The sequence below is a fragment of the Ambystoma mexicanum genome, chromosome 13 (genome assembly GCF_040938575.1).
Source record: "Ambystoma mexicanum isolate Mex_15411 chromosome 13, UKY_AmexF1_1, whole genome shotgun sequence".
Lineage (NCBI taxonomy): Eukaryota > Metazoa > Chordata > Amphibia > Caudata > Ambystomatidae > Ambystoma > Ambystoma mexicanum.
Window position 1 is genome coordinate 723685731 of NC_090938.1, and position 24808 is coordinate 723710538.

The 24808-nt window shown below is 49.3% G+C and overlaps 1 protein-coding gene across 3 annotated transcripts in view; it reads left to right on the forward strand.

Moving 5' to 3' along the window:
- LOC138521810 (E3 ubiquitin-protein ligase TRIM39-like) overlaps positions 1–24808 on the forward strand; it is a 283884-nt gene that overhangs the window by 223459 nt on the left and 35617 nt on the right. For all 3 annotated transcript variants that reach the window (XR_011283131.1, XM_069634925.1, XM_069634926.1), the window contains one exon: positions 18142–18693. Coding sequence is in view for 2 of the 3 variants with exons in the window: in XM_069634925.1 (XP_069491026.1) it covers positions 18142–18671 (530 nt within the window). In the remaining variant the exon portion in view is untranslated. The remainder of the gene's footprint in view (positions 1–18141; positions 18694–24808) is intronic.

Below are 24808 nucleotides of genomic sequence, written 5' to 3' on the forward strand. Positions count from 1 at the left end.
TGGTGAGTGACGGGGTAGGTTCACTTAGGCCGTGGTGCTCCAGATGCATGGTGTGGGTTGCAGCGAATACCAAACACGCAAGAATATACAATAAAGGGGTGTGGAGACTGTAAGAAATGGCTCATTGAATACCGAACTAATTGCCAAGCAAGTAATGAGTGTCATGATGCCTACCCCCGGAGCACCAGGCCAGGCCCAGCACCCCCGGGAGCAGGCATCATGCCCCCGGGTAAAAGCCCAGCGGCCCCTTATAGGGGCTCTTTGGACTCTGTCCTGGCACCTTTGGCGCCAGGCTCATGTTGGACATCAGGCCAGGCTCATAAAGGAAGGTGTTTTGTGCACTTACCTGATGCAGACCATGCTGCAAGATTCAGGCCTCCCTGAGACCTGAAAGGGACTATTTTGCCACTCGGGCGTGGCCAGGGAAGGATACTTACCTGGAACTACTTTGGGGGCTATTTAAGCCACGCCCAGACAGTAGCTCACGCTTCACATTGTTCTGCATCCAAGCAGCTGAACGCTCACCGTGTCTGCTCCTGCATCTGGTCTCCAGCCACGCCCGCCTGGATCCTGGAAAAACCTGTAAGGAAAGAAGAGAAGAGAAAGGTGAAAACCAAGAATTTTATCAAACTTCTTACCTGCATCCGGAACCTTCACGCCAGCGTTCCTGAGAAAAGACGTTCATTTAAAAGCACTGCGTTGCTCGCTGCAGCGCTGCGCTTCACTCACCTGTCCTCGGGAGTTCTTCTGGCTCCACCGCGACTGTCTGCACCGGTCGCCACATCTCTGCGCCTAGGGGAGAGAAGAAGAGACAAAAGGTGAGCAGAAGGAACATGAGGAAAGCCTAATTTTCCACCATAACACTTACCGGTCTTCTGTTGGTGGATCATTCCTCATTTCGGGTCGGTGCCGCTTTGTTGGCAGGTACCGCACCCCGGCCCCTATGGGGAAAGGACAAAAGACATTACTGGAGGAATATAAAGACATTAAGAGGGATCGCCCCCATCGCTAACTCACCTGAGTTTACCATCGGCAAGTCAATCCCTCAACGCATCGCCTTCATTCTGCACCTGAAATAAAGGACAGATCACAGGTTAGGAAGGCAACAGAAAAGGAGGCTCAACACTTGAACTTTTGTAATCTTCATACTTACGGCGTTCCGCTCGGAAAAGTCAAGTGGATTTTGCCAGCGCCATTCTGAAAACCAGTGAAGTAACTGGACAAACACGCGCCCCTGCACCAGAAGCAGGATGGAGAGTTCATCCTTTCAAACCATAAGGTGAGCTTCAACCGGGGATTTCGGAGGAAGTTAGAGAAGAACGAAGGGGGGAAGGGAGGAGCAAGCACACTATTCTGCAGACTGTTAATCCCCTTTCTCATCTGCAGAGGGTTATTCCTACGGGCCAGACAAGCAAGATTTGAGGGTCCTGTTCAGTCGGTGTTCCGAGTTCTGCGCATCACGCTCGAAGAGGCCACAGCAACCCAGACTAGACCAGCGCCTCCGTGGGAGTCAGGTGAGCGTTACATGTACGTTTGAATACTGCTAAATGGTTTGGATGACCAAGTATGAACTATTGAATACCGAACAAGTTGAAAAGCACTGAATACGTTTTGAATCCTGAACTAAAGAGAAAGATGTGAGAATCTCGCACAAATTTAAATTAAGTCAGACATTTTCTAACAAAGGAATTTAAAGGCACAGCTTTTGCAAGCAAAGTGAAAAGAGCGTAACGCAAACCACTATTGATATAATATGAAAGCAAGGTGGTAATCGGGAGAAATACCATGAAGGAAAGTCTGTGAGTCACATGTTAATAAAGGCAAGAAGCCAGCAAAGTGAAAGAAGTTTAAGTGGAATTACAGCACACACGCAGAAAGGGAAACCTGTGTTGTCATGGAAGTCCCATGATAAAGAATAAACTCTTGCAAAGTGCCAAGGGTTATTGGTTACGTGACCTGTAGTGTGTACCAAGACCAAGGGGCCCCTACCTGAAGTAAACCAAAAAGTCAAGAGGTTGAGGCGGGTCGCCCTAAAAGTTGTGCAAACGACAGTAAGAGAACGCATACTAATATGAGTTGATGAGACTGTGAATTTGAAGCCTAAAAGAATTGTATGGAACTGTGTTGAACTTGGGTAAGGGAGCCATGAGCAAGCCTGGAGCTGGAAACAGCTTGGCACTTTAGTTTGAACACTGTTACTTTGGTTGCTGGCATCCCTACACTTTAGTTGTGAGGGCAAGTATAGGTTTTGGACACGGACAGACTTTTAAGTTGAACTTACTGACTCAGACCATCCTTAGTTTATTTAGGTAGTGAAATCCCACCTTAGTATAGGGCAAGTTAGGCCTTACACCATCCTGTCATTTAAGTTAAAGATCTTTGGTTTGAACTTTGAATCTGTTGTCTGTGTCCAGCTCTGTATACTGGAGGTTGGCAGGGCTCATAAATGTGCCTCTACTAGGGCCTCCCACATGGAGTAGGTGATCAAAGCTGTGCGGGTGGAGGAGGTACATGCAATGTAGGCACAATGGCCACCCAGATCATGTGCCAGAGGAAGAAGCCCTGCCTGCATCCAGCATCTGAAGGCCATCGAGAATGAGAGGTCACCCTGCAAGTTCTGTGGTGGGCCATTACCACTTGCACAAAACCGCCCAGCGTCAGGCCGGACCTGTGGGAGATGCGGAAACACTAACCATTTTGCCAAGGTATGTCTACCACTGTGGTAACCTCAACCACTAACGAGGAGCACCACCATCACAAGTCCTTTGTAAGCCAAAGTGGCTGAAATGACCAATGAAAATATGGTACTTAATCAGGGACCGAGAGCCACAAAGAAGTATTCTCTCTCTGCCATATGCCAAGGCAAAAAACGAAAGCACCCTCAGCCTCTCTGTTCAGTGGCCATCTTATCCAAGCAAGTTCCCATCCTGATTGACACCTGCACTTCTGTGAACGTGATGCTGAAGGCCCAGATCTGACTGCTGAAACAAGCCCTGCAGCTGGCAAAACCAAAGATCTGCATCTTCACCAATGGATGGTTGGTCTCGCTTCCCCTAGAAGATGTGCTCCACACAAGAATGCACCATGACCACTGCTTGACCTGACCATGTTCCATGCGACTCCCGCATCCAAAGATACCCTTTTAAGCTGTGATACTGCTGAGGAACGGGACTTGTTCACGTTGTGCTCCAAGTGTATTATGAGGACATTGCAACACTTTTGCTGGTGCACAAGGACTTAGTCGAGGAGATTTGTGCACTCCAAGGCCAGGCTCCATATTCACCCCACTGTTCAACCTGTGTCACTCAGCTACTACTAAATACCATTTCAGCTTTGGAAGAAAGTAAAGATGGTCCTGCAAAAGTTAGAAGACATTCACTCCCTTGAAAGGGTGGTCGGGCCAATACACCTTGGGTATCCCCAATACTGTTTGCATGCAAGCCTTAGCAACCCGGAGGAGGTCTGGATGTGCATGGACATGAGGCTACTGCTACCAGGTGATATACAGTGAAAGAACCTCACCCCAACCCTCAACATCATCATCACCTACTACGTAAGATCCACAATCTTTGCGACCATTGACGTGATGACTGGATACCATCAGGTGCCCCTTTGTGTTGTGCCAAGACCAATTACAACTTTGTTTGCGTGTTGGCCTCTTTAGGTACAAGAGCCTAAGCTCAGGAATCTAGTCAGCTGCCAAAGTTTTCCATCATACTATCAGAGGTGTGCTGGCCGGACTCCCAGGCGTAATCAATAGCAGTAATGATCTACTCATTCTTTCCACCTCCGAACGAACATATGAGAAGACTGTGGTATTCTAGCATCTTAAGCAACATGGTCTCGCGCTCAATAGGAAGAAGTGCAGGTTTCTACAATGCAACCTTGACTGCTTCAGGTTTGTTTTCCTGGAAAAGGGGATTGCAGCAGGCCCTCAAAAGTAGTGCCCCTGCCATGGCCATCTAAATTGTTCAGTTTCTTCGAATTTGTTTGGGATATTTTCCCCTAACCTGGTCACTCTGACAGAAGCACTGAGAGCACTGACAACGAAGGATCATGAGTGGGCCAGGAGCCCGAAAGAGCAAGCCACGTCCGAGAACACACAATCCATGCTGGTTGCAGAGATGGCCACGGCATGAGGGTAATGGTAGACACCAGCCCGGTCGGCCTAGGATCTGTACTGATTCTATTGGACAGACTTGGCACGAACTGGCCGGTTGCATACACCAGCAGAGCACTGACACTCATTGAAAGACTACTCTCGGGTAGAGCAGGAAGCGCTGGTATTCCTGTAGGGCTGCCACCATTTCCACTTGTACATTTTTGGTCATTGTCGCCGATCATAGCCTAAACCATGCGCCTTCTTTCCAGGAACTACTCGGTGGCGGATGTGGATGGAGTTATGGAAGAATTTATGAACATGCTTACGAAGGCTGTGGTGCCCCAGTCCATGTCTCTGCAAGGCATAGTGGCATCCACCTCCCAGCAGGAAGGGATGAAGATCGTAATGGAGCATCTGTGCACAGGTCATTGGCGAATCTTCTTGGCAGAATATCAACAGAAAACCGTGGAGTCTCGGGCGTTCCTGCCGGGCCTCTGCAGGTTCTGGACTGAGTTATCAGTCGGCTCTGAAGTTGTCCTGCCGTGAGGTCATGCCACCCGAACGGATTCGGCGAGTCAGCCACCTGGCCCATGTGGCATACCAGTGTGTTAGCAAGAGCGTAGCCAGACTGTGGGAAAAGGCCTGGCTCCTGGACTTTGAGGACATGCCACTGCACGAGGTGTGAGGTCGCAGTTGCGGTGACACGTCCCTCTCGTATCGAGTCTTCCCAGTAAACACGCCATGTGGCCTGCACTGGGTGTTGATTTTAGTACCTTGCAGCACTCCAGGCACTTTTTAGTGGTGTTGGACAAATTCTCCTGGTGCCCAAAAGTTCTGTTCGTATTCTCCACGACTGTTGGCCTGGTGAAACCCATCCTATAGAAGCTGTTTGTAGCGCACGGCCTTCCCGGGTCCATACGCACTGACAACGGGGCGCCCTTGATATGATATGATATGGCATTTTTCCAAAGTAAAGTGTCTTTTGCCCACTTCCATCGGGTAGTCCACAAACGCATTACTCTCTGCTGGCCCAGGGCCAATGGGGCAGGGCACACATTTTCAGAACTTTAGAGGAAGCATTCAGCCGTTACCATAATCTGGCCTAGATGCAATGTAAGATTTGATGAGTCACCTACTGTGGGAAAAAGAAGTTTGAGCTTCTCTTCAGGACCTTGAGCTGAATGTATCTCCTTGGGTGATTTTCTCTATTTGCAGAGATATTTAGGTTGCTATACATGATGCTCAACATTCCTAACCCTCCACCCCTGGGCGTAGGTGGTACCCCCAAATCCCTCGGCCATAGAGATGGGGTCCTTCTAGGAGATTGTGGTCCACAGAGCATGACCTCTGTTGTCCTGGCACTGACTTTCAGCAGCTTCATGATGCTCCTCCGTGTCTGCACCTCAGTCCTACAGCGGATGAAGTTCAATTCTTTGCTGTCTTGCAGGCTCTCTAAATTCAGTAGTATGCGAATGTCATCCGGTGATGTGGCTAATGACTCAAGGCAGAGATCGACCATCAAAGGCAACCGGGCAGACCCCTGGGGTACACCACAAGTGATGCTTTTTATGTGGGATTCAAAGCCCCCTGGCTCAGCTGTCTGTATCCGATCACAGGGGTACCACTAGATCCGTTTATGCTCAAGCTTAGTGATGCTAAAGTGCAGCAGTGGATCCACCAAAATGCTGGGCTTGCCTGTATCCAAGGCTGCTGCCAAGTCCAGCACAATCAGTGTGCTGGACCTGCCACTCTGCCAGAATTCTAATATCATCGGACATGGATGCAATCACCAATGCTGTCCTGCTTACAGGGCAAAAGCCTGTCTGGCAGGGGTCCACTAATGATGATTTTCCACATTTGCTGAATTGTATGTATTTTACTGTGTGCACTCTCCTGTATGTGTGATGAACATCTCACAGCACTTTACACTGTTTTCAACAGTGTGTGTGTTCACACTGTCTATGTAGCGTTTACTTTATGCGTGCTATCCTGTGTTTACCTTACATTGTCCTATATGCAGTGGATCAGGACTGCAATAGGTTCCCCCCCTTTGGGGGGTGGGAGGCTGGTAACTGACCGTGAGAGCTTACAAGGTTTTCTTTAGTGTTAGTGTCTCCCCGGATTGCTGCCTTTCTTTGTTCTGCTCTGCAGAGGGCAATTACCTGTCCCGTGATAACCTGCGCGCCACGTTCCACCTGTATGGCTAAATGCCACAAAATCCCAGCACAATCCCAAGCGATGAGCAGTGCACATATTCACCACAGAAGCCAGGTTCTTGGCAATGTTTTAATGTAGGTGACATGTAATTGAGCAAGGAAGATGTTAACATTCTTGTAGTGCTTGGGAAACAAAACAGATACTTTTACATGCCCACATAAATACATAACCAAATAAAAACACCAAACAATACTACAAAAACCTTGACTTGCATAACATAAAATATAGTTGTGATGTAGTCACTGCATTAATGATTATGGAGATTCGATCATTCCTGTGTCGATCAGGCGGTTTTATCTGCACATATCGGGCAAAGTGTAATTCTCTCAGGGATTGCAAGAAAGGGCCTTCAATAAACAGATGCTCCAGAGTCTACAGCGTCCCTATATCTAAACATAACCTTCGCAATGATTTTCCCTGCGCCTAGAATTGCAAAAGTTGGGACTAATTTCAAATGCAATCTCATAAACCTTTTGCTACTTTGTTTGTTGGGAAATCTCTTCAGATAACAAGGTCAACAATTCAAACATTTATTTCCTCTGGGTTTATATTTGTAAATAATGTACATTTTACAATCGCATCTCTGGTATTAACCTACAGTTTCCCTTTTAACGTCATACGGATCCTTAGTAAATTATTTGGAGTTTTGTTCCATTGTTCTAGTAATTCATTGCTATGTTGTAGTCAGTTATTTTATTCCTAGTTTGATCTCTCAAATCCTCGAAAAGAGAATTGGGAGGAGGGTCCAATGTACTATTACATACAAAGATGAAGGGCCCATGCATGTTGGGTAACTATTATGTGTACTGTTCCCACAGCACAGCCTCAATGTTTTGATTCTTGAACTTTGAGGTTCAAGAGCTTAATTCTCCTGGTACAATAAACCCGGCACAATCTTTCTTTTGTAATATTTTATCAGGGGCATTAACCCCTTAATTGCCATGGTTTCCACAATTCCCCCCCCAAATAAAATGATGCACAAAGAAGCCTGTGTTTTTTTCTTTGTAGTGCTAGGAGCAAATGGTTTGCTGTGCTGAAATCCCCATTTTCAAGGCTTTCATGAACCGGTTGAGTGGAAACCAGAAAAACATATTTTTATATGGTTATCAACCGTTTTGTGAGAGGTGGGCGATTTTGGCTTTTTTTTTCCAATAGCACACGCATGGACGGAATGGAAGAAAAAGGTAGGAAAGCTGAATGGGAGGACAGAAAGGCATACATTTCTGAAAGGTAGACCAAATTCCAAGTTTAGGAAGGGGTGATTTAGCAGGTCAGGCAACTATGTAGGGAAAAATTCAATAGTTTGGGGGGAAAATGACCGAAAAAAGTTGTGGTGGACATGGTTGGCCTGGTATGGCAATGGCTTCAATGAATTTTGAGAAAAACAATGCTCCGCTACGTTCCCCGACTCTTGCAATTAAGAAATCACACATTTTTTGTAATGTTTCATAAAACAAACAATACCACAAGCCAAAAACTGAACCATGTTACACAGGAGTTTTATGCTTACTGCCTGAACAGACATATTTAGCATGTGTAAATAAGGAAAACAAGTGTGGTGAGGAAGGGCAAGCGTACATTTTTTGAAAGAGAACAGGGTTACCTTTTGGAGGGTAGGTGACTTGTGCAGGTTCCAAAAGTGTATAGTGCCTAAAGCAGCGGCTAAATGTAGGTAACATTTAGGAAATGAAAGGGTTGTTTGACAAACGGCAGCATCAAATGGGTCGAAACGTTATGAAAACCACGCAAACACAACAAATGTCGTACCTTCCCATGTTCCTACAGGTGTCCTGACGAAAACGGTACCTCACTTGTGGGTGCACCTACCTGGGCGCAAAGGGGAAAGCCTACAACGCTGGTAACCCCAAGTTTTTTCGCACAGTAGATTTTCATTAATTTTGCTCATGTGGACAACATGCAGATTTGTGCCTAGGGTGTGGAAGCCACCAAGGAAACCGGGGAACCCCATGCATTTCTGAAAAGAGGACACCGGTGGGAATCCACAGAGGTGAGACTTGCACGAATTGGCACAGAATGTATTACCCACAATCCCTGGCAAAGTCAGAAATTTGGCAGAAAAAACACAATTCTTGCACATTTCACTCTGGTCACCCACCGAAACATGCTGCCAACAACACTTGGCCTACCTTACCGCATTCCCACAGGTGTCCCGATGAAAAGGGTACCTCACATGTGTGGGTGCACCTTCCTTGGCGCAAAGGGAAAAGGCTAAACGTTCTGCACTAGGCTGGGGGGCCTGCAGCAATATTTCTGGTGGCTCTCCCCCACCCTAAGTGGATGGGGGCAACTCATGTAGCCCTCCCTGGGGCAGATTTCTACGCCCACGGAAGGGCTACATGAGTTGCCCCCCATCCACTTAGGGTGGGGGGAGAGGGCCACCCCCATTAAACAAAAAAAGTCCTGGTGGCTAGTGGGCCCACCTCCACCCAAAACTGTTTTTATTATTTTTTTTATTTGTCCCCCTTCCTTGGGGGCAGATGATCACCCATCTGCCCCCATGCTTTGCGGGCCGGGGGAAGAGGGCTGCTTACATACTAAGCAGCCCCCTACTTCAAAAACAAATCCCTGGTGTCTAGTGGCATTGCTGGGCGCGGATCGAGCGATCTGCGCCCAGCAATTCTTCAAAAAAGGTGTCCTTGGAAAGGGGAGAGTCTCCCCTTTCCAAGGACACCTCCCTTGATCTGAACGGCACAAGTGCCGTTCAGATCGATGGTTGGAAAAGTGCAAACGCACCTTTTATTTTCACTGCGGCAGCCATTTCGGCTGCCGCAGTGAAAATTACTTTCGGTTTCATGTCGGCAGCGTCCCCGGGCCGTGAGGGGGGACCTCCCTTTCATATAGCCCGTGGGTTGGATTAGTTTTTCTTTACAGGGATCACACAAAACAAAGTGCCTAAAAGGAAGAGCTATCTCGTCCTTGGCAACAGGGAGGGAATGCCAAGGACGAGATACCTTGCACTTGCCACTTAAGAGGTTAAAGAGAAGGGCCTATATTTGTTCATTTTTTTTCATTGGGGCTATAAGGGCCATAATGGCTGATGATGTATTGGACATGGTTTGTATATAGTTAGCCTTTTCGAATGGATTGTGTCCTCCAACGTATTCCTCCTCTTTGAGATGTCCAGCTTCGGCTGCTTCAGAAAGTTTTCTCGGCAGAGGGCGCCCTGCGTCGGTAGCGTCGGGTCGATGTCCCTCGAAGGCCCCTGTGGAAGATGACTTCATCGGATGTTATAAGTAGCACGCATGGCGCCTTTTGGCCTCTGTTCTGTTTTTCCGCAAACGTGTTTGCTTCGTGAAACCCGGCCCGCCTCATACTTGTAAAGTTTTGCTGTTCATCTGTTACGACGATGTCTTTGTCTTCTACCCCGACAACCTCTCGTTCTGGGTTCAAGAAATGTAAGGAGTGCGGCTCCAAGATGTCCATTACGGATCTGCATCTGGTCTGTCTGTGGTGCCTGGGCGAGGGCCACGAGACAGATACATGCTTCAAGTGTCAGTCCATGACAAGGAAGCCCTTGCAGGAGCTAAAGGGGAAGCTCCAGGTAGGTAAGGTGTCCAAACCCCGTAAATCCCGACCTGCTGGCCCTTCGACCGACTAGTCGAGAGGTGACTCTCCTCGGCAGAAGAAGGCCAAACTGCCGACGCTGTCTGGCGCCTGCTGGGCCAATTTTACTGACTTCGACCCCAGTGCCTGTTGACCCTCCAACGAAGGCTGTGCCTAAATCCAAGTCGACGCCTTCTACGATTTCGAAGCCTCTGGGTTTGATTCCGGAGAAGTTGTGCCCCTCTTCCAAAAAAGGATTTTTTTTAGGAACCTCACTTCCATTTTTGAGGAGGAGAAGCGTTCGGATGTGGAGGATGGGACTCCTAATGTGCCAGAATGCCTCATTTGAGAGGGAGAGTAGGATGCAAGATCTGTGTGACACTTTGCACAATGTTAGTGGTATTGATGCCTCTCCTGCGCTGGAGTTCGGCAGGCCAGAACCAGGGGAGCATGCCGACTCCTCGTACGGACACCTTATGTCTAAGGTTGTGGAATATTTGGGCTGGTCTAGGCCTCCAGTGTCTTACGGACATTTTGGACAGGGGTCCACCTATAGGTGGACCCTGTTACCTTTCCATGTGGCTCTTCAAAAAAGGGTGGCCAGGAATTGGGAAACCCCGGAAACTAATCTGGCGGTTGTAAAGTCTCTTACAAGGAAATAACGCCCTTCCAGTAGCGGCCCCGGCTACCTGTCAACACACCCCACTCCCGAGAGTGGTGGTCCATGCAGCTATGGCTACCTCGAAACAGGCAGCGTACCATACCATCCCTCCTGATAGGGACGATAAGCGTGTAGATGGATGGGCACAGAAGGTGGTTCCGGCGGGGAGTATGGCATTGGAGTCAGCCAACTCCACTTGTGCGCTTGCAAAATGTTCGTACACTCTGTGGGAGTGCATCTCTATGGCCGATGAGCATATTCCTGAGAGGGACGGCTTCTTGGCTATTGTTCAGGACGGCAAGGAAGCAAATTGTGAGTCCCTCCAGTCTGGGTTGGATTCTGTAGATGGTGAAAATATAAAGTGGGATTACCACCAGGTACTGAGCGCTCTAGTGGCAATTTAGAGATGGAGACAAATAGTCAAGAATGTTGGTCTATCGCACTCCCATACAATTGCAGGTAAATCCCAACCCGCAAAGTTGCACAGTAACTAAACTAGTATCTATAGGATGTGCGTTGACCCCACAGTTTGGATAGAAAACTGCTAATCAACTTTCAATCATATCAAACAACTCTCGATCAGATCTAACAGCAATAGCAATGAAGAGATTGTAAATCACAAAGCTTCCAATTAAGCCCAAACTTGGTAGGTGTTTAATGAAGCATAATTACTCGTAGAGGCTCTAAAGTAGCCATAAATCAAAAGGGCGGCCCTATTTGGTAGCCAACACGTGTTTCGACCTGCTTAGGTCTTTCTCAAGGCAGGGCCTAAGTTTTCAGATACAATTGTGTCATGGACAGCAATATTTACACATATGAAAGGAAGTGAGTACACAGACATACATGTATAGATTATAAAGACATTTAAAATGTCAAAAACATCAAAAATTCCATCTTTCCCACATCACCAGGGAAATAAGCAAAAAGCAGAAGAGGGAAAGGGAGGAAAAGACATTGACAAAGTATCATTTCATGGTATGCCAATAGTATATAGATAAAAACCAAAAGATTATGTAACCGACAACATGACAAGATCAATATAGAAGAATTAAATACCATACAGGTCCTATTACCAGCACAGTAGACGTCATTGGAAATGATGTATCAATTGTTGAATAGGTAATCGGAGTACAAAGGAAACAGGAAAACATAAAAAGAAAAATAAATTGTAACACATTGTGTAAAGAAGAAATATTCAATGAAACATGGAAGGCATCGTACTGTGCTCTGTGAACCATGTGTCCAATTAGATTACAAGTTCATGCCATGAATTAGTATCCTCATAATGTCATTTGACAGACGGGAGGCCCAGCCCCAATGCAGCAACTCCAATACCCTCCTGTAGATGGCATCAGCAGATCCATGGCTATGAGCACCGTGATACGCACGTTTGCATGGTTGTGATGTGCAGGCTAGGCTTCTCAACATGCCATTTGACCAGTCTCATCTTTTTGGCAGCAAGGCTGATGAGAGCCTTGAGAAGTTGTAGACCTCTAAGGCAGCCGCCAAATCTTTAGGCACTGCCATTGGGCAACGTCCGCCTTTTCGTGCTAGTGGTCAACCATGGAGGGGTGTAGATCCTTTCGTTATTACTTTCATTTGGAAAGATGAGAGGAATGGCCAGTGAAAGAGGCCAACGTAAGTTTCCTCGTGGTGGACGAGGTAGGGGTGTCAAGTCGGCTCAATCAGCAGCCGCCTCTTTACCATCGGCCTCTGCAACAGGAGCTTCAAAACCGCTCTAAAGGCTTGAGTCACAGTACTCCAGTGGGGGGCAGACTGTCTCAGCATCTAGAAGAATGGCGAGCCGTTACTTCAGATGAGTGGGCTCTGGAAACAATAGCCCACGGCTACTGCCTTCTCTTTATAAAGAAGCCTCAGACCAATCCACCGGGGAAACACTCTTTGAGGATTCTGGGTCCGCTCCTTGTGCAGGAAATGTTGGCCCTGCTAGAGAAATGCACTATAGAACCAGTGCCTGTAGCAGAGAGGAACAAGGGTTGGTATTCGCCATATTTTTTGATTCCCAAAAAGGAAGGGGGACTGAGACCCATCTTGGACTTGAGATACTTGAACAAGTTCCTCAGGAAGGACAAATTCAAGATGGTCACTCTTTCTCAGATCCTTCAGGCCCTTCAACTTCAGGATTGGTTGTTGTCATTGGACCTTCAGGATGCTTATTTTCATGTGCCAATACATCTCAAGCACCGGAAATACCTGATGTTCGCCGTTGTCGGTTTGCACTATCAGTTTCGAGTCCTGCCATTCGGGTTGACCTCCGCCCCGAGGGTATTCACCAAACTGATGGTGGTGGTGGTGGTGGCAGGGCATATTAGGAGAGGTGGGATTCACGTATACCCCTACCTGGACGATTGGCTGATCAGGGCGCCTTCTCCCGAACAAGCCTTGGATCATCTCAACATTACCTGCCGCTCTCTTCACAGACTGGGCTTCTCCCTCAATTTCAAGCGGTCCCATATGACCCCTTCCCAACGGCTCCAGTACTTCGGGGCTGTGTTAGACACTTCTTCAGGAAAGTGCTTGCCTCCCAAAGTGAGGGCTCAAGACATTCTCCAGATGGTAACTGAATTCCAGAATGTCCAAAGTCTTCCGGCCTTCGAGTTCATGAGGTTGCTCGGCCTCATGGCATCCAGCATTTTCCTGGGGCCAGAGGCCCGCCTGAGAATGAGATCCCTTCAATGGGCTCTCCGATCGCAATGATCCCACTTATCTGAACGGATGTTGGACCGCCTTCCGATTCCATCCAGAGTCTCACAGGATCTTCTGTGGTGGGCCTGCGAGGGGAATGTTCTGAAGGGAGAACACTTCTGGCAGCCATGGCCGGAGATAACTGTAGTGACGGACGCCTCACTCATGGGGTGAGGAGCTCACGCCAACAATTTGACTGTCAGCGGTCGTTGGTCTCCATCGGAGTCCAAACTACACATCAATCCTTTGGAGCTGAGAGCAATCATACTACCGCTGAAGGCTTTTCTGCCCTCTGTACCGGGAAAGAATGTCCTTCTAATGATAGACAATATGGTGGCCATGCACTACCTATTCGAGAAGGAATCTCCCTATCAGCAGTTCACGTAGCGGGGGATGAGAACAAGGTGGTGGATGCTCTGAGAAGGCAGAGCATTGTCTCCCACGAGTGGGAACTGGCTCAGGAAGTCCTTCAAGAGATCTTCACCCTTTGAGGAACCCCTCAAGTGGATCTGCTTGCGACCGTTGTCTACCCGAAGTGTAAGCTGTACTGCTCAAGGGAATTTCCTCCGAGAGGAGCTCTAGGAGACGTGTTCGTGGTAGATTGGGTATTCCCACTGCTGTACACGTTTCCTCCGATCCCCGTCATTCCTCAAGTAATCAGGCGGTTGAGGAGGTTCGGGAGCCGCATGATCCCTCATTGCCCCAGATTGGGCCAGGAGAACGTGTGGACATGTCTATCTGTCCTCTGATATGTCTTCCACACAGAGAGGATCTTCTCTCGCGAGAGGAAGGTCAGGTTCTCCATCCAGACGTCAACGCTCTCAACCTTCACGCTTGGTTTCTGAAAGGTTGAGGTACAAGGATTGGGACCTCCCGGATGACGTGATGGAGGTGTTGCTTTTGGACAGAAGGCCAGCAACAAAGTCTCTGTACCGTTGCTGTTGGAATACGTTTTGTGACTGGTGCAGAGACAAGAATGTTGATCCTTTTCAGTGTACAACGCCGCATGTTCTATCCTTTCTGCTTTCATTAGCACACAAAGGGCTTCAGGTTGGAACCATTAAGGGTTACCTGGCGGCGCTTTTCATTTTTAAGCACTCATCAGAGGAATGTTCCTATTTCAAGATCCTTCTGGTCAATCAGTTTCTAAAAGGGCTCACAAATGTGTTCCCGCCATCTACATTTCAGGTTCCGCTTTGAGACCTCAACCTGGTTTTAATATTTTTGATGGGTGCTTCGTTTGAACCCTTGCACTCATGTCCGTTGTGGTTGTTAACATTTTAACCTTTAAGACAATACTATTGGTTGCTCTTACATCTGCACTTAGAGTGAGTCAGTTGCAAGCACTTTCTTCAAGCCACCCTTTACTATATTCCACGAGGACAGGGTTGTGTTGAGGGTAAAACCCTCTTTCCTGCCTAAGGTTGTTTCAGACTTCACTTAAGTCAGAAAATTGTGCTGCTGGCCTTCTATCCTCTGCCACATCCTAGTAAGGTTGGACCCTAGGAGAGCATTCAGCTTTTATATTTCCAGAATGTCCAAGTTGAGAGTGGACGACCAACTCTTTATAGAGTATGCTAGACACAGACTTGGCCAGGCTGTTTCTAATCTAGATGGATCATCCTCTCGATTTTTGAATGCTACAGACTGGTGGGCAAGGACCCGCCTGAGGGCTTGCATGCTCATTCCACCAGAGGCATGGCCGCTTCGACCCCCCCCAACCCCCTTGCAGGGGGGGTCCCTATTAAAAAGATCTGTGATGCTGCTACGTGGTCATCGATACACCCGTTTACTAAGCATTACTCCTTGGATACTTCCCACGCTCAGGATGTTGCTTTTGGTAAGGCAATTCTTGGCTCTGCCCTTTAAATATTCCTCTTAAATTCTTCACCCTCCTCCTATCATGCATACTGCTTTGGGAGCCTGTCAAAGATGAGAAATTACGTTGGAGGACACAGTCCATTAGAAGAACAAGTTACTTGCCCCTGGTAACGTTCTTTCGACTGGATATTCCTCCAACGTATTACTCATCGCCCTCCAAACCTACCCCTCTTTTGTATTTCCCATTCTATTACAGCTTTCGTTCCAACAAGGCGGAGTACTGTCCTGCCCGAGTTTATGGGCGCTTCTGCTACACGAGGAGGGGAAAAACAGAACTGAGGCCAACGGGCACCGTGCGTGCTACCTAGAACATTCGATGACGTCACCCTCGACAGAGGCCTTCGAAGCAGCCATAGCTGGACATAGAGGTCAAAGATGAGCAGCGGTAAGTAACGTGTTCTTCTTTTACAATAAAACCTAAATATTTCCTGTTTGTCGTCATCTCCAACTCTACATTTTTTAATCACCAGCTATATAACTCTGATCTTTGGGTATTCATTTCCGGTTCATTCTCGTTCATATAGGTCTCCATCATGTTAAGTGCCCGCTGAAGACCTTTAGGCATTAGATTGTCTTAAATCAAGCCATCCTCATAGGTCAGGCGCTGGGTGGGAATAGTGGCCAATCGGGGTGGAAATAAGGTGACACCCAGATCCCAGGTATACACTAGCACACAGCCCCGCTATAACCCTCCGTCAAGGAGCCATCTTGGTCTAATCTTACTTGCATTTGTGTATTTGAATGCAAGTACATGAGCAGGACATCCCCATTAGACAATTGTCCTAAAGTCTTTGTGGTGGCCGGTCCTTTCCTAAATCCCGATTTGAAATGAATCTGCAACTCCTGCTTTCATTGCCCGCTGCTCCAAAGGTTTTAAAAGAATTACAGAAAATGTTTTGCTTGATACATCAAGAAGGGCAATAGGTTTATAATTCACTGGATCAAACCTATTGCCCTTCTTGAATATTGAAAGCAGATCATTTTCCAAGAGTTCAACACATGGTTTATTGATTATTGATTGTGTCATCAGATAAGTGCACCCGGAGGATGGAGAACGGCACCATTTCAAACTGCTGCCCCCCTTCTCCCCCTCGTCACCACATCAGTGCATTTTTGCTGCTGACCTATGCAGGCAGGGTTTCCCAGCTGATGTCAAGGGCCTCCTCACTTCATTATGAGATGGGCCGAGATCTTCAGCCGGCCTTGTATGTGCACTTTACTGTTCTTTGTGTTGTGTGGGCTGTGCTACAGGTGTGTTTTACAGTGTTTGTGTTGTCTGCTGGATGGGTGATGGTGTGTGTGTACGCTATACTGTATTAACTGGCTTGTGTATTCTATAGACTATGTTGCACACTCGTGTGTGCCACCTTCATGCGTAATGAAGGTTCTGTTCTGTTTTTGTTATGCTCTGAGTATTGTTTGGTGTGTGCCTGTACTGTATGGGCCATTGGCTGTTTACTGTACTCACATTGTTCTGTACGTATGATGTGCTGTTTGCATTGTGCTGTGAGTGTTGCGCGGCTCTTGTTGTATAGTGAATGTGTGCTGTAATATGTATATTTATTGTAGTGTGCATGCTGCACTGTGTGATTTACTGCGATAATTTGCAGTGCACTAGGTGCGTACTGCACTAGATGCATACTACACACCCACACTGGGCTGCAATTATTATGCTGTGCAAGTGTTGTATGGTGTATCGTGTATGCTATTGTGTGCTCTACGGTATGGCTGTGTATTTCTACTGTACTGCACATGTGCTTTACTGTATATTGCTTTATTGTGCTCAGCGAATGTTGCACTGGGTGTGTGTGCACTGTGGTCTGGGCTATTTTTCCTGCACTGTGAGCTGTATGTGTGCATTATTTGTTTATTGTGCTGTATGTGTGCGCTGGTCTTTGAATATTGATGCACGTTGCTCTGCATTCACGTTTAGAGTAGAAATACCCCAGGAAATTCTCCCTTTAAATGCCTTGGTGTTCATTAAAGAGACGTGCTGTGTTGTGTCTGGTCTTTCCCTGCATCCTGCCCTGTATGCATGGAATTCTAGGAGAGACTGACATGGAATGCTGTGTGTGAGAATGTTATATTCTGATTGGTTCTGTGAATGTGAGTTAAGAAGATTGGTTGACTGAGAGAGGATGCCGGTGGATGTTTACCTGATGTTCCCTGAACCTGTACCTACATGGGGAACATGAGTAAAGATGTTTCCTGTTTCTACACCAGTCTGTGTTATGCTTGGCCAGGAAGCCATTATAACATGCTGCACTTCGTTTCTTTTTCTGATGACAGCTTAAGAGTGTGCACAATGAGAAAGGGGCACCAGCCATGTCCAGCAAGGGTGGAGCAGTGACAGTGCTGCGGGGGGGGGGGGTGGATTAGGAGAAGGGGAATCAGCCTCCTGTCCAGACCCCTCGCTCAGGTGCCTATCCCTGTTTCTAGGGGCCGTTGGATCCCTTTCAGCTCCAGTCATCTCTGTCCTATCGGAGAGAGGCCGAGATCTAAGGAGGAAGAGACTGCTTTAGACCGGAGCAGATTAAGACAGTCCAGATCATTAAAGCACCTACTGAGCAGGATTTCATGGAAAAAGTTGATAACACACTACTATGGCTCATAACTCCGCCTTTCATCCTACTATGCTGATAAAATAAGTACCGTTGACACTAAGCAAGTGGTGTTTAATGGCTGGTATTAATATGGTGAAATAAGGGTCACATGATTGTCAAGTAAGAAGCATGTGCTTCTCTGTACTCCTTATTTCATCTGGTAAAGTTAGGATCACGTGCATGTCCTCATTTCTGATATGGTGAATGTGTGTGGGGATACTGACCAGCATTGGGTCAAATTTTCTTTTTTAAATGTAAATGCAGTTAAATGTTCCACACACGGAAGTTTGAGGGGTGAAAGGGGCCCTGTGATTGGATGAGCATTGATTGACATTAGTGCTCTGTGATTGGCTGTGCTGCTCTGCTGTGATTGGCTGGTTTCTGAGTTGTGATTCTCTCTTTTGCAGGTGAGGTGACTCTAGATTCTGGCACCGCTCATCCCTGGCTCATCGTGTCTGAGAACGGGAGAAGCGTGAGATGCGGAGCCCGAGTCCAGGATCTGCCCGACACCCCCCAGAGATTCACTCATCACCAGATCGTCCTGGGGAGGCAGGGGCTGAGATCAGGGAGGCATTACTGGGAGGTGGGGGTCTGGGGCAGCACAGGCTGGGCCCTGGGGGTGTGTGATGAGTCTGTGCCCAGGAAGGAGCCGCCCACACTATCACCCAAGGGAGGAATCTATACAGTGCATCTCTGGGATGGTGGTTACAAGGCTCACTCCTTCACTCCCAAGTCCCTGACCCCCAGCACTCCTCCCAGCGTCCTGGGCTTCTTCCTGGACTATGAGGCGGGCAGGTTCTCGGTCTACGATGCGGAGGAACAGACTCTGCTCTTCACCTTCCCCAGGGCCTCCTTCCTACGCACCGTGTGGCCCTTCTTCGGGACATGGAGCATCGAGGGGCAGCTGCAGATCCTCCAGGGGGCAGGAGGAGACTGACGGAAGCGACGCCCGGCAGCAGGTAAGGGGGGGCCGTGTCTGTGGGGGCTCTGGGCATCCTGCCAGGAACAGTGTTTCTTTGCAATGTAGCGAGTTCTGTAGTGGAGCAGTGTTTTTAGTACGGCCAGGGGTGGTCATGACCGGCCCTAGGATTTGCGGGGTCCTAGGTGATGCTCCTATGTCCTGTCCCCTTTCCTCCATACTGTATGGGCAACCCTCGCTAGGGACGGGAGACTGAACCTTTTTCACCAGAAAACATCTTCCCCTTTAAATTTAGAGGCGTGCAGGAGCACGGCCCTGGGAGCATGTGCAGGGACCTTTCCACGCGATTTGGCTCGTGCGAGCGGCCTCAAGGCCCAAGCTAGGGCCGCTGTTTTCATCTGCACCCTGCAAGGGTGACTCCTTTCCCAGGAAATGTCTGAGCAGGAGGGACCAGTCAGGTTCTAGTACCAGCACAGGTACCAAGACTGATTCAGCTACCGGCCGCCATTCCTAGCAGTCGTGAGATCTTACCGGTGAAGTCGCTGAGGGACTGCAAGGTTCTATTACCGGGTCTTCACCCGAGGGGCTGCGCCCTACTACCGGACAAATGTCTGAGGGGGCGCCAGTACTCGGCACTACCGGTGACGCAGCCAAGGGCACACCGCCTACCAGGCCCTGGCCTGAGGTGCAAGGTAGGCCTCTGTGATTCTGGAAATGCATTGATGGGACAGGGCCTTGTCCTGTAGTCCTTTTTCATGTGTGTTTTGTATTGTTTTCTGCCCAGGAGTCCATGTGGGGATCCTGGCCGTGCAGCTCTTCCTCTTTTTGGTCACGGTGAACAGATCCTTGGAATACGCATATGGCACCCAGGGGTAGGGGTACATCCCTGTACCCCTAGTGTGTTTTTGGGCACCTGTGGGTGGGCCTCAGAGCAGGGTATGGCCTGGTGGCAGCTACCTGCAGAATTTGACAGGTGCTCTGAGTATCCTCCATTTTGGGATACCCAGGCCCTGCCATTGGAATCGGTTGATTCCTGATAGGAAACAAGATTGCCCCTGTTGCCTCATGCTTTCTATTGCCTGTAACCTTGTATTCCCAAAGCCCTGGGAAGCCATGACTCTGCCCCTTCCCCTGACTGGCTGTTGGGTGAATGTTCCCTATATGGTAGTGCCCCCTGACTGGCTGTTGGGTGGAAGCTCCATATATGGTATTGTGGGGAAGTCCAGGCCAGACTGGCTGGAGCCTTCCCAGTGACTGTATGTTGTGGGTACACCCTTGGGGTGGGACCTGGGTGAATGGAGTGTGACACCAATATGCACTTCTTGTTGTGGATGTCTAGTTTCTGGTATGTGACACACAGGCTGAGACAGCCCTGCCCGAAACTGGTATGAATGCAGTGTGTAGTATTGAATGGCTGGGTACTTGTCCCAATACACATTTCTTGTTGTGAGTGTCTGAGAGGGAGTAGAATGGCCTGAATGCAGTGTGCGCTTGATTGGCTGCCTGACTGCCTGAATACCCTTCTGAGTGATTGGTTGCCTGAGTGTGACCCAGCAGAATGAATGAGACAGAACAGTATATCTGGGGACCTCTCGCTGCTAGAAATCGTTCAGAAGCTGAAGCTGAAGTTGAGACTGATGCTTAATCTTGGAGCCCTGCTGGAAGAGAAGAATTGCTGTTGCTCTACTTAGTCAATCTGTTGTATCTCCAAGAACTGATCCAAGAGAGGACCTGGTAAGGAGACCTCTTCCTGAGCTACGAGGGACCATCGTGCACCAGCTGATCTTTACCAAAGCTCCCTGGTAGCCAGACCTACGAAAGGCTGTCAACCAGAGAAGGGGATCGCTGAGGAGAATGAAGAGACGCACCGGACAGCCGTCTGCCGTCGAGTGAGATCCTGGAGGTATCGCTATGACTTAATCGACCAGAGCCGCCGTGCTCTATTGCCTAAGAACATTTTGATCCAAGGACTCCCTTGTTCGCATTGTCGACTGCTTTATCCCACCGGAGAAAGTCAAGGCCACAGACACGCCGAGGAGAATCCGCCGGTGGGTTTCCGGCCACCCGAAGACCTCAAGGATGCCAGAGAAGATCCAGCCGTGGTCACGTCCCGATCACATACGCTGACGACTCGACGCCCTTGTTGGGCCAAAGTTCTTCATTGACTCTTTGCAGCAACGAACCATCGTCGTCGAGGTGCACTGCATGCCTCGTCTGTTGCAGGATGTTTTCGACCGATCGTCAACTAGCACCGCAAGGACCAAAGCTGCTGCCTTAACGACAAAGTTCACCTTTTCTTCATCGCCGGAAGTTCGACGACCCGTGGCTCCTGCCTTAAAGGGAGTGCACTCAAGAAGGGCCTGTCGATTACCAGACTAAGAACGCTGCAATGCCAGATACATTGGGGTTGCAGAACTATTAGAAAAACCTGAGACTATATTAAGCATATCTGGACTGGGCTTGTCAATACGCTTTATTTACAGGTTGCCCAGGTGGGGGATCCTCGCACAGAACTGTCTCTAGGTAGCAGGAGTCAGTATTCTGCCATTGCTTGATTTAACTTTCGTTCTTTTCATGTCTACCGTGATTCATCTTGCAATCTGATTCATGTCATTTGAACTGTTAGCAGTTGATGCATTTCAAGGGAATCGATAGTTAAGATTGGTACCACGTAGACTTGTATGTATTTGCCATTATAGTATTACCAGTGTACAAAGTGTGCTATTGTGATTGTGTACCTAACGTGAACCTTACTTATATAAAGAGCTGTGTTTTCTCTAGCATAGTGTGTGAGCATTCCTTTGTGGGTGCTTGGGGACTGCACTGTACTTAAGAACCAGCCTGCAACACCTCCCGAGAGCTGAAGCCTTTGATTGCTCGTCCATTCTACCACATAGAGGATCTTGGCTGGGGTCCTCTGTGCCTCTCCTCTGCCATGTAGAGAGCAGGAGTACAGATACCCCCCTCCAGTCTTTACAGCCTCCACTGCCAAGAGTCCAGGAGGAGGCCGGGCCCAGCGCGGCAAGCGTCACGACACAGGCACATGGCATGCAGCCTGACAAAATGGCTACCGCACCAGCCAAAATAGCAGCTCGTCCGACACCATCCCCCTTCGGGGAACAGGTAAAGCGAGTTTCTAGGTGGGACTGGTCTTCACCAGGCACCTGGCCTACAGCGTTATCCTTCAGAATCAGAGGGTAGATCGACTCCACATGCAGCGAGGCACAGTGCACCCAGGCCTCAGCAACCTCAGGGCTCTACGCCTATTTCCACACAGCCAAGCGCCCCAGCGGCCTGTGAAGACAGGTTTTTTTGAAAGGTTCCTCATGTTCATGGGGTTCTCACAGATGAGTGTCATCCTCAAGGATGGGATCAGGGACATGCTCCCTCCAGTCCTGCCTCCAGTTCTGCCGCCGGCACCCACGGCCACTCCCCCTGTGGTTCCAGCCCCTGTGCAGACTCTGCTGCCCATGGCTGTCGCCCCTGCCTCCAGCAGACCCAGCAGTTCCGTATCAGCCTCTACTGCAGTCTCCGACTCTGGTAAGGGCACCTCAGCCTGCGGCGCCCCTGTACTCTTCCAGCTGCACCGGACCAACAGGACACTTTGGACACCTTCGTCCGCCAAGGCATTTCGTGAATAGCTTGCAGGCCTGGCCGAATACCTGGGGCTCCCACAACCCGAGGTTGTACAACCAGAGGCGGGGGGGGTCCTGGCGGAGGTCTTCACTGTATGCCCCATGGCTAGAATGGGGATTCCGATGCAAAAGGACTTGGTGGCTCTGGCCAAGAAGGGTTGGCTTAAACCCCACTCGGCGCAGCCGACCAACAGGCGCCTCAATGCCAAATACAGGCAATTGGAGGGGGATCCACTCTTGCTGTTGGCACACCCCCAGCCACACTCCTCAGTGATTGCCACAGCCTCACTCTACTCCAAGCCGCAGTCGTCTTCGACTACCTCACCCTCGTCACTCCTAGGCAAGGACGAGAAGATCTTAGAGGCGTATGGAAAGAAGGTCTATTCCAACCCTTCTTTGCACCTGCGTCAGTCCAATGCGGACGCTATGCTCGCTGATGTCAACCAAAGGCTTTGTCGGGGAAATAGCCGACTTCCTTCCGGAACTTCCGGTACAGAGTGAAGCGCACTTACAGGCAGGGCTGGCGGAAGCAAAGATTGTGGCGCAGGACCTACTGGAGTCCACCGTGGCCCACATAGATACCTCAGGCGGGCGCCATCTGCATAGCTATGGACATGCGGAGAACAGCCTGGCTGCGGACTACCAAGTTAAATCCGGACGTCCAGGAATGCATATTGGACCTTCCATTCGAGGTTGGCAACCGTTTTCATTTCACCACCAATGAAGAACTTGATAAGAAGAAAAACAGCTCCCAGACTGCAAAATCCTTATCAAGGGTCGGGTTCAGAGGCTTCCCGGAACGGCGGTCCAAACAGCCGGGCCGGTCTCCAAGCCAGCACCTCTGCAAACAGCACAAGGCACGGAATAAGGGATTCTTTCAGTCCCCACGTTTCCACCTTGAACCTTTCCCTCCCTCTTCAAACTTTCAAGATGGTTACCCCAGCGCTTATAGCAGAGACATTGTGCAGGGGAGACTAAATGTGCTCCCTGGCCCTGATGGATGCGTACCTACACATCCCTATCTGGCAGCCCCATCGGTCCATTCTGAGGTTCAAGACCATGGGCTTTCATTTCCAATACACGGTTCTACCCTTTGGCCTCAACTCAGCTCCCAGGGTCTTTCCCAGACTTATGAACGCGGCGGCGGCCCTCGGGGCCCACGGTCACCACATATATCCATACCTAGATGACTGGCTCGTCAGGGCATGCTCTCCGGAGGCGGTCAAACACACCGCCTTATGAATACTCTACACAAGTTGTGATTTTCCATCAATCTCAAGAAGTCGCAGGTAGCGCCCACGCAGAAATTAACATTCCTGGGCATCATCTAGGATACAAGCTCAGCAAGAGTTTTCCCCTCTGAGGACAAGATCACAGCCATCAAGAGAGCCACTGGGCATTTCCACAGCAGGGCAGTGACCTCAGCATGGTGGTACCAACACCTCCTGGGCCTTATGGCAGCATGCCTCCTAGCTGTGCCACACACAAAGTTCAAGATGAGACGCTTTGAAGCTGCACTTCGCAGCCTCCTGGAGTCAGGAGAGGGGTTCTCAAGCGGAGCTGGTCACCATCCCACATCAGCTCCACCAGGAACTAGTCTGGTGGAGCACGGACTACAACTTGTGGATTGGCAGAGTCTTCCGGCAACCGGTACCGCAGGTTACCATCACCACGGACTCATCCCCAGAGGGCTGGGGGGCCACCCTGGGCAGCCACAGTGAGCACGTGGTCTGGTCCCTTCAGGAGCACGAAGCACACATCAACTGGCTCGAGTTAAGGGCCATCTGGCTTCCTCTCAAAGCCTTCCTACCAATGGTCAGCAGCAAGCCTATCCTGATTCAAACGGACAACTCCACCAGCATGTATTACATCAACAAGCAGTGCGGCACCAGGTCGCCTTCCCTCTGCGCCCTAGCAGTCAATGGATTCTGGTGAAAAACATACACTTGACAGCCATTCACCTCCCGGGGGAGTCCAACCTGGAGGTGGACAGGCTCAACAGGCTGGTGCAGACAATTACGAATGGCAGTTGAACGAACAAGTCCTTCAGGAGATCTTCTACAGATGGGGTTATCCTAAGGTGGATCTCTTTGGCACCTGGTCCAACAGGAGGTGCCCCCAGTTCGCGTCTTGGCAGGATCGGGGCCAGGGCTCCTTGGGTGATGCATTTCAGATACAGTGGAACAACATGAACGCATATATATTTCCTCCCACTCCCCTGGTCCTCTGGGTAATCTGCAAGATAAGGGAGTCCCGGCACCTATGTATCGTTCTGATAGCACCTTGGTGGCCGGCGAGACCATGGTTTTTTGGAGCTGCTCAGCCTGTCCGAGCAGCCCAGATGCACCTTCCACTGGCCGCAGCTCACCTATCTCAGCAGGGGGGCACGTTCATCCACCCCACCCCCCAGAGGTTAGCTCTCGCAGCGTGGTTCCTGAGCAGGTCGTAAGATAACCTAGACATCATACAGGGTGCTAGGAGTGAGGCTACTAGGAGCAAGTACAAGAGCAAGTGGACTAG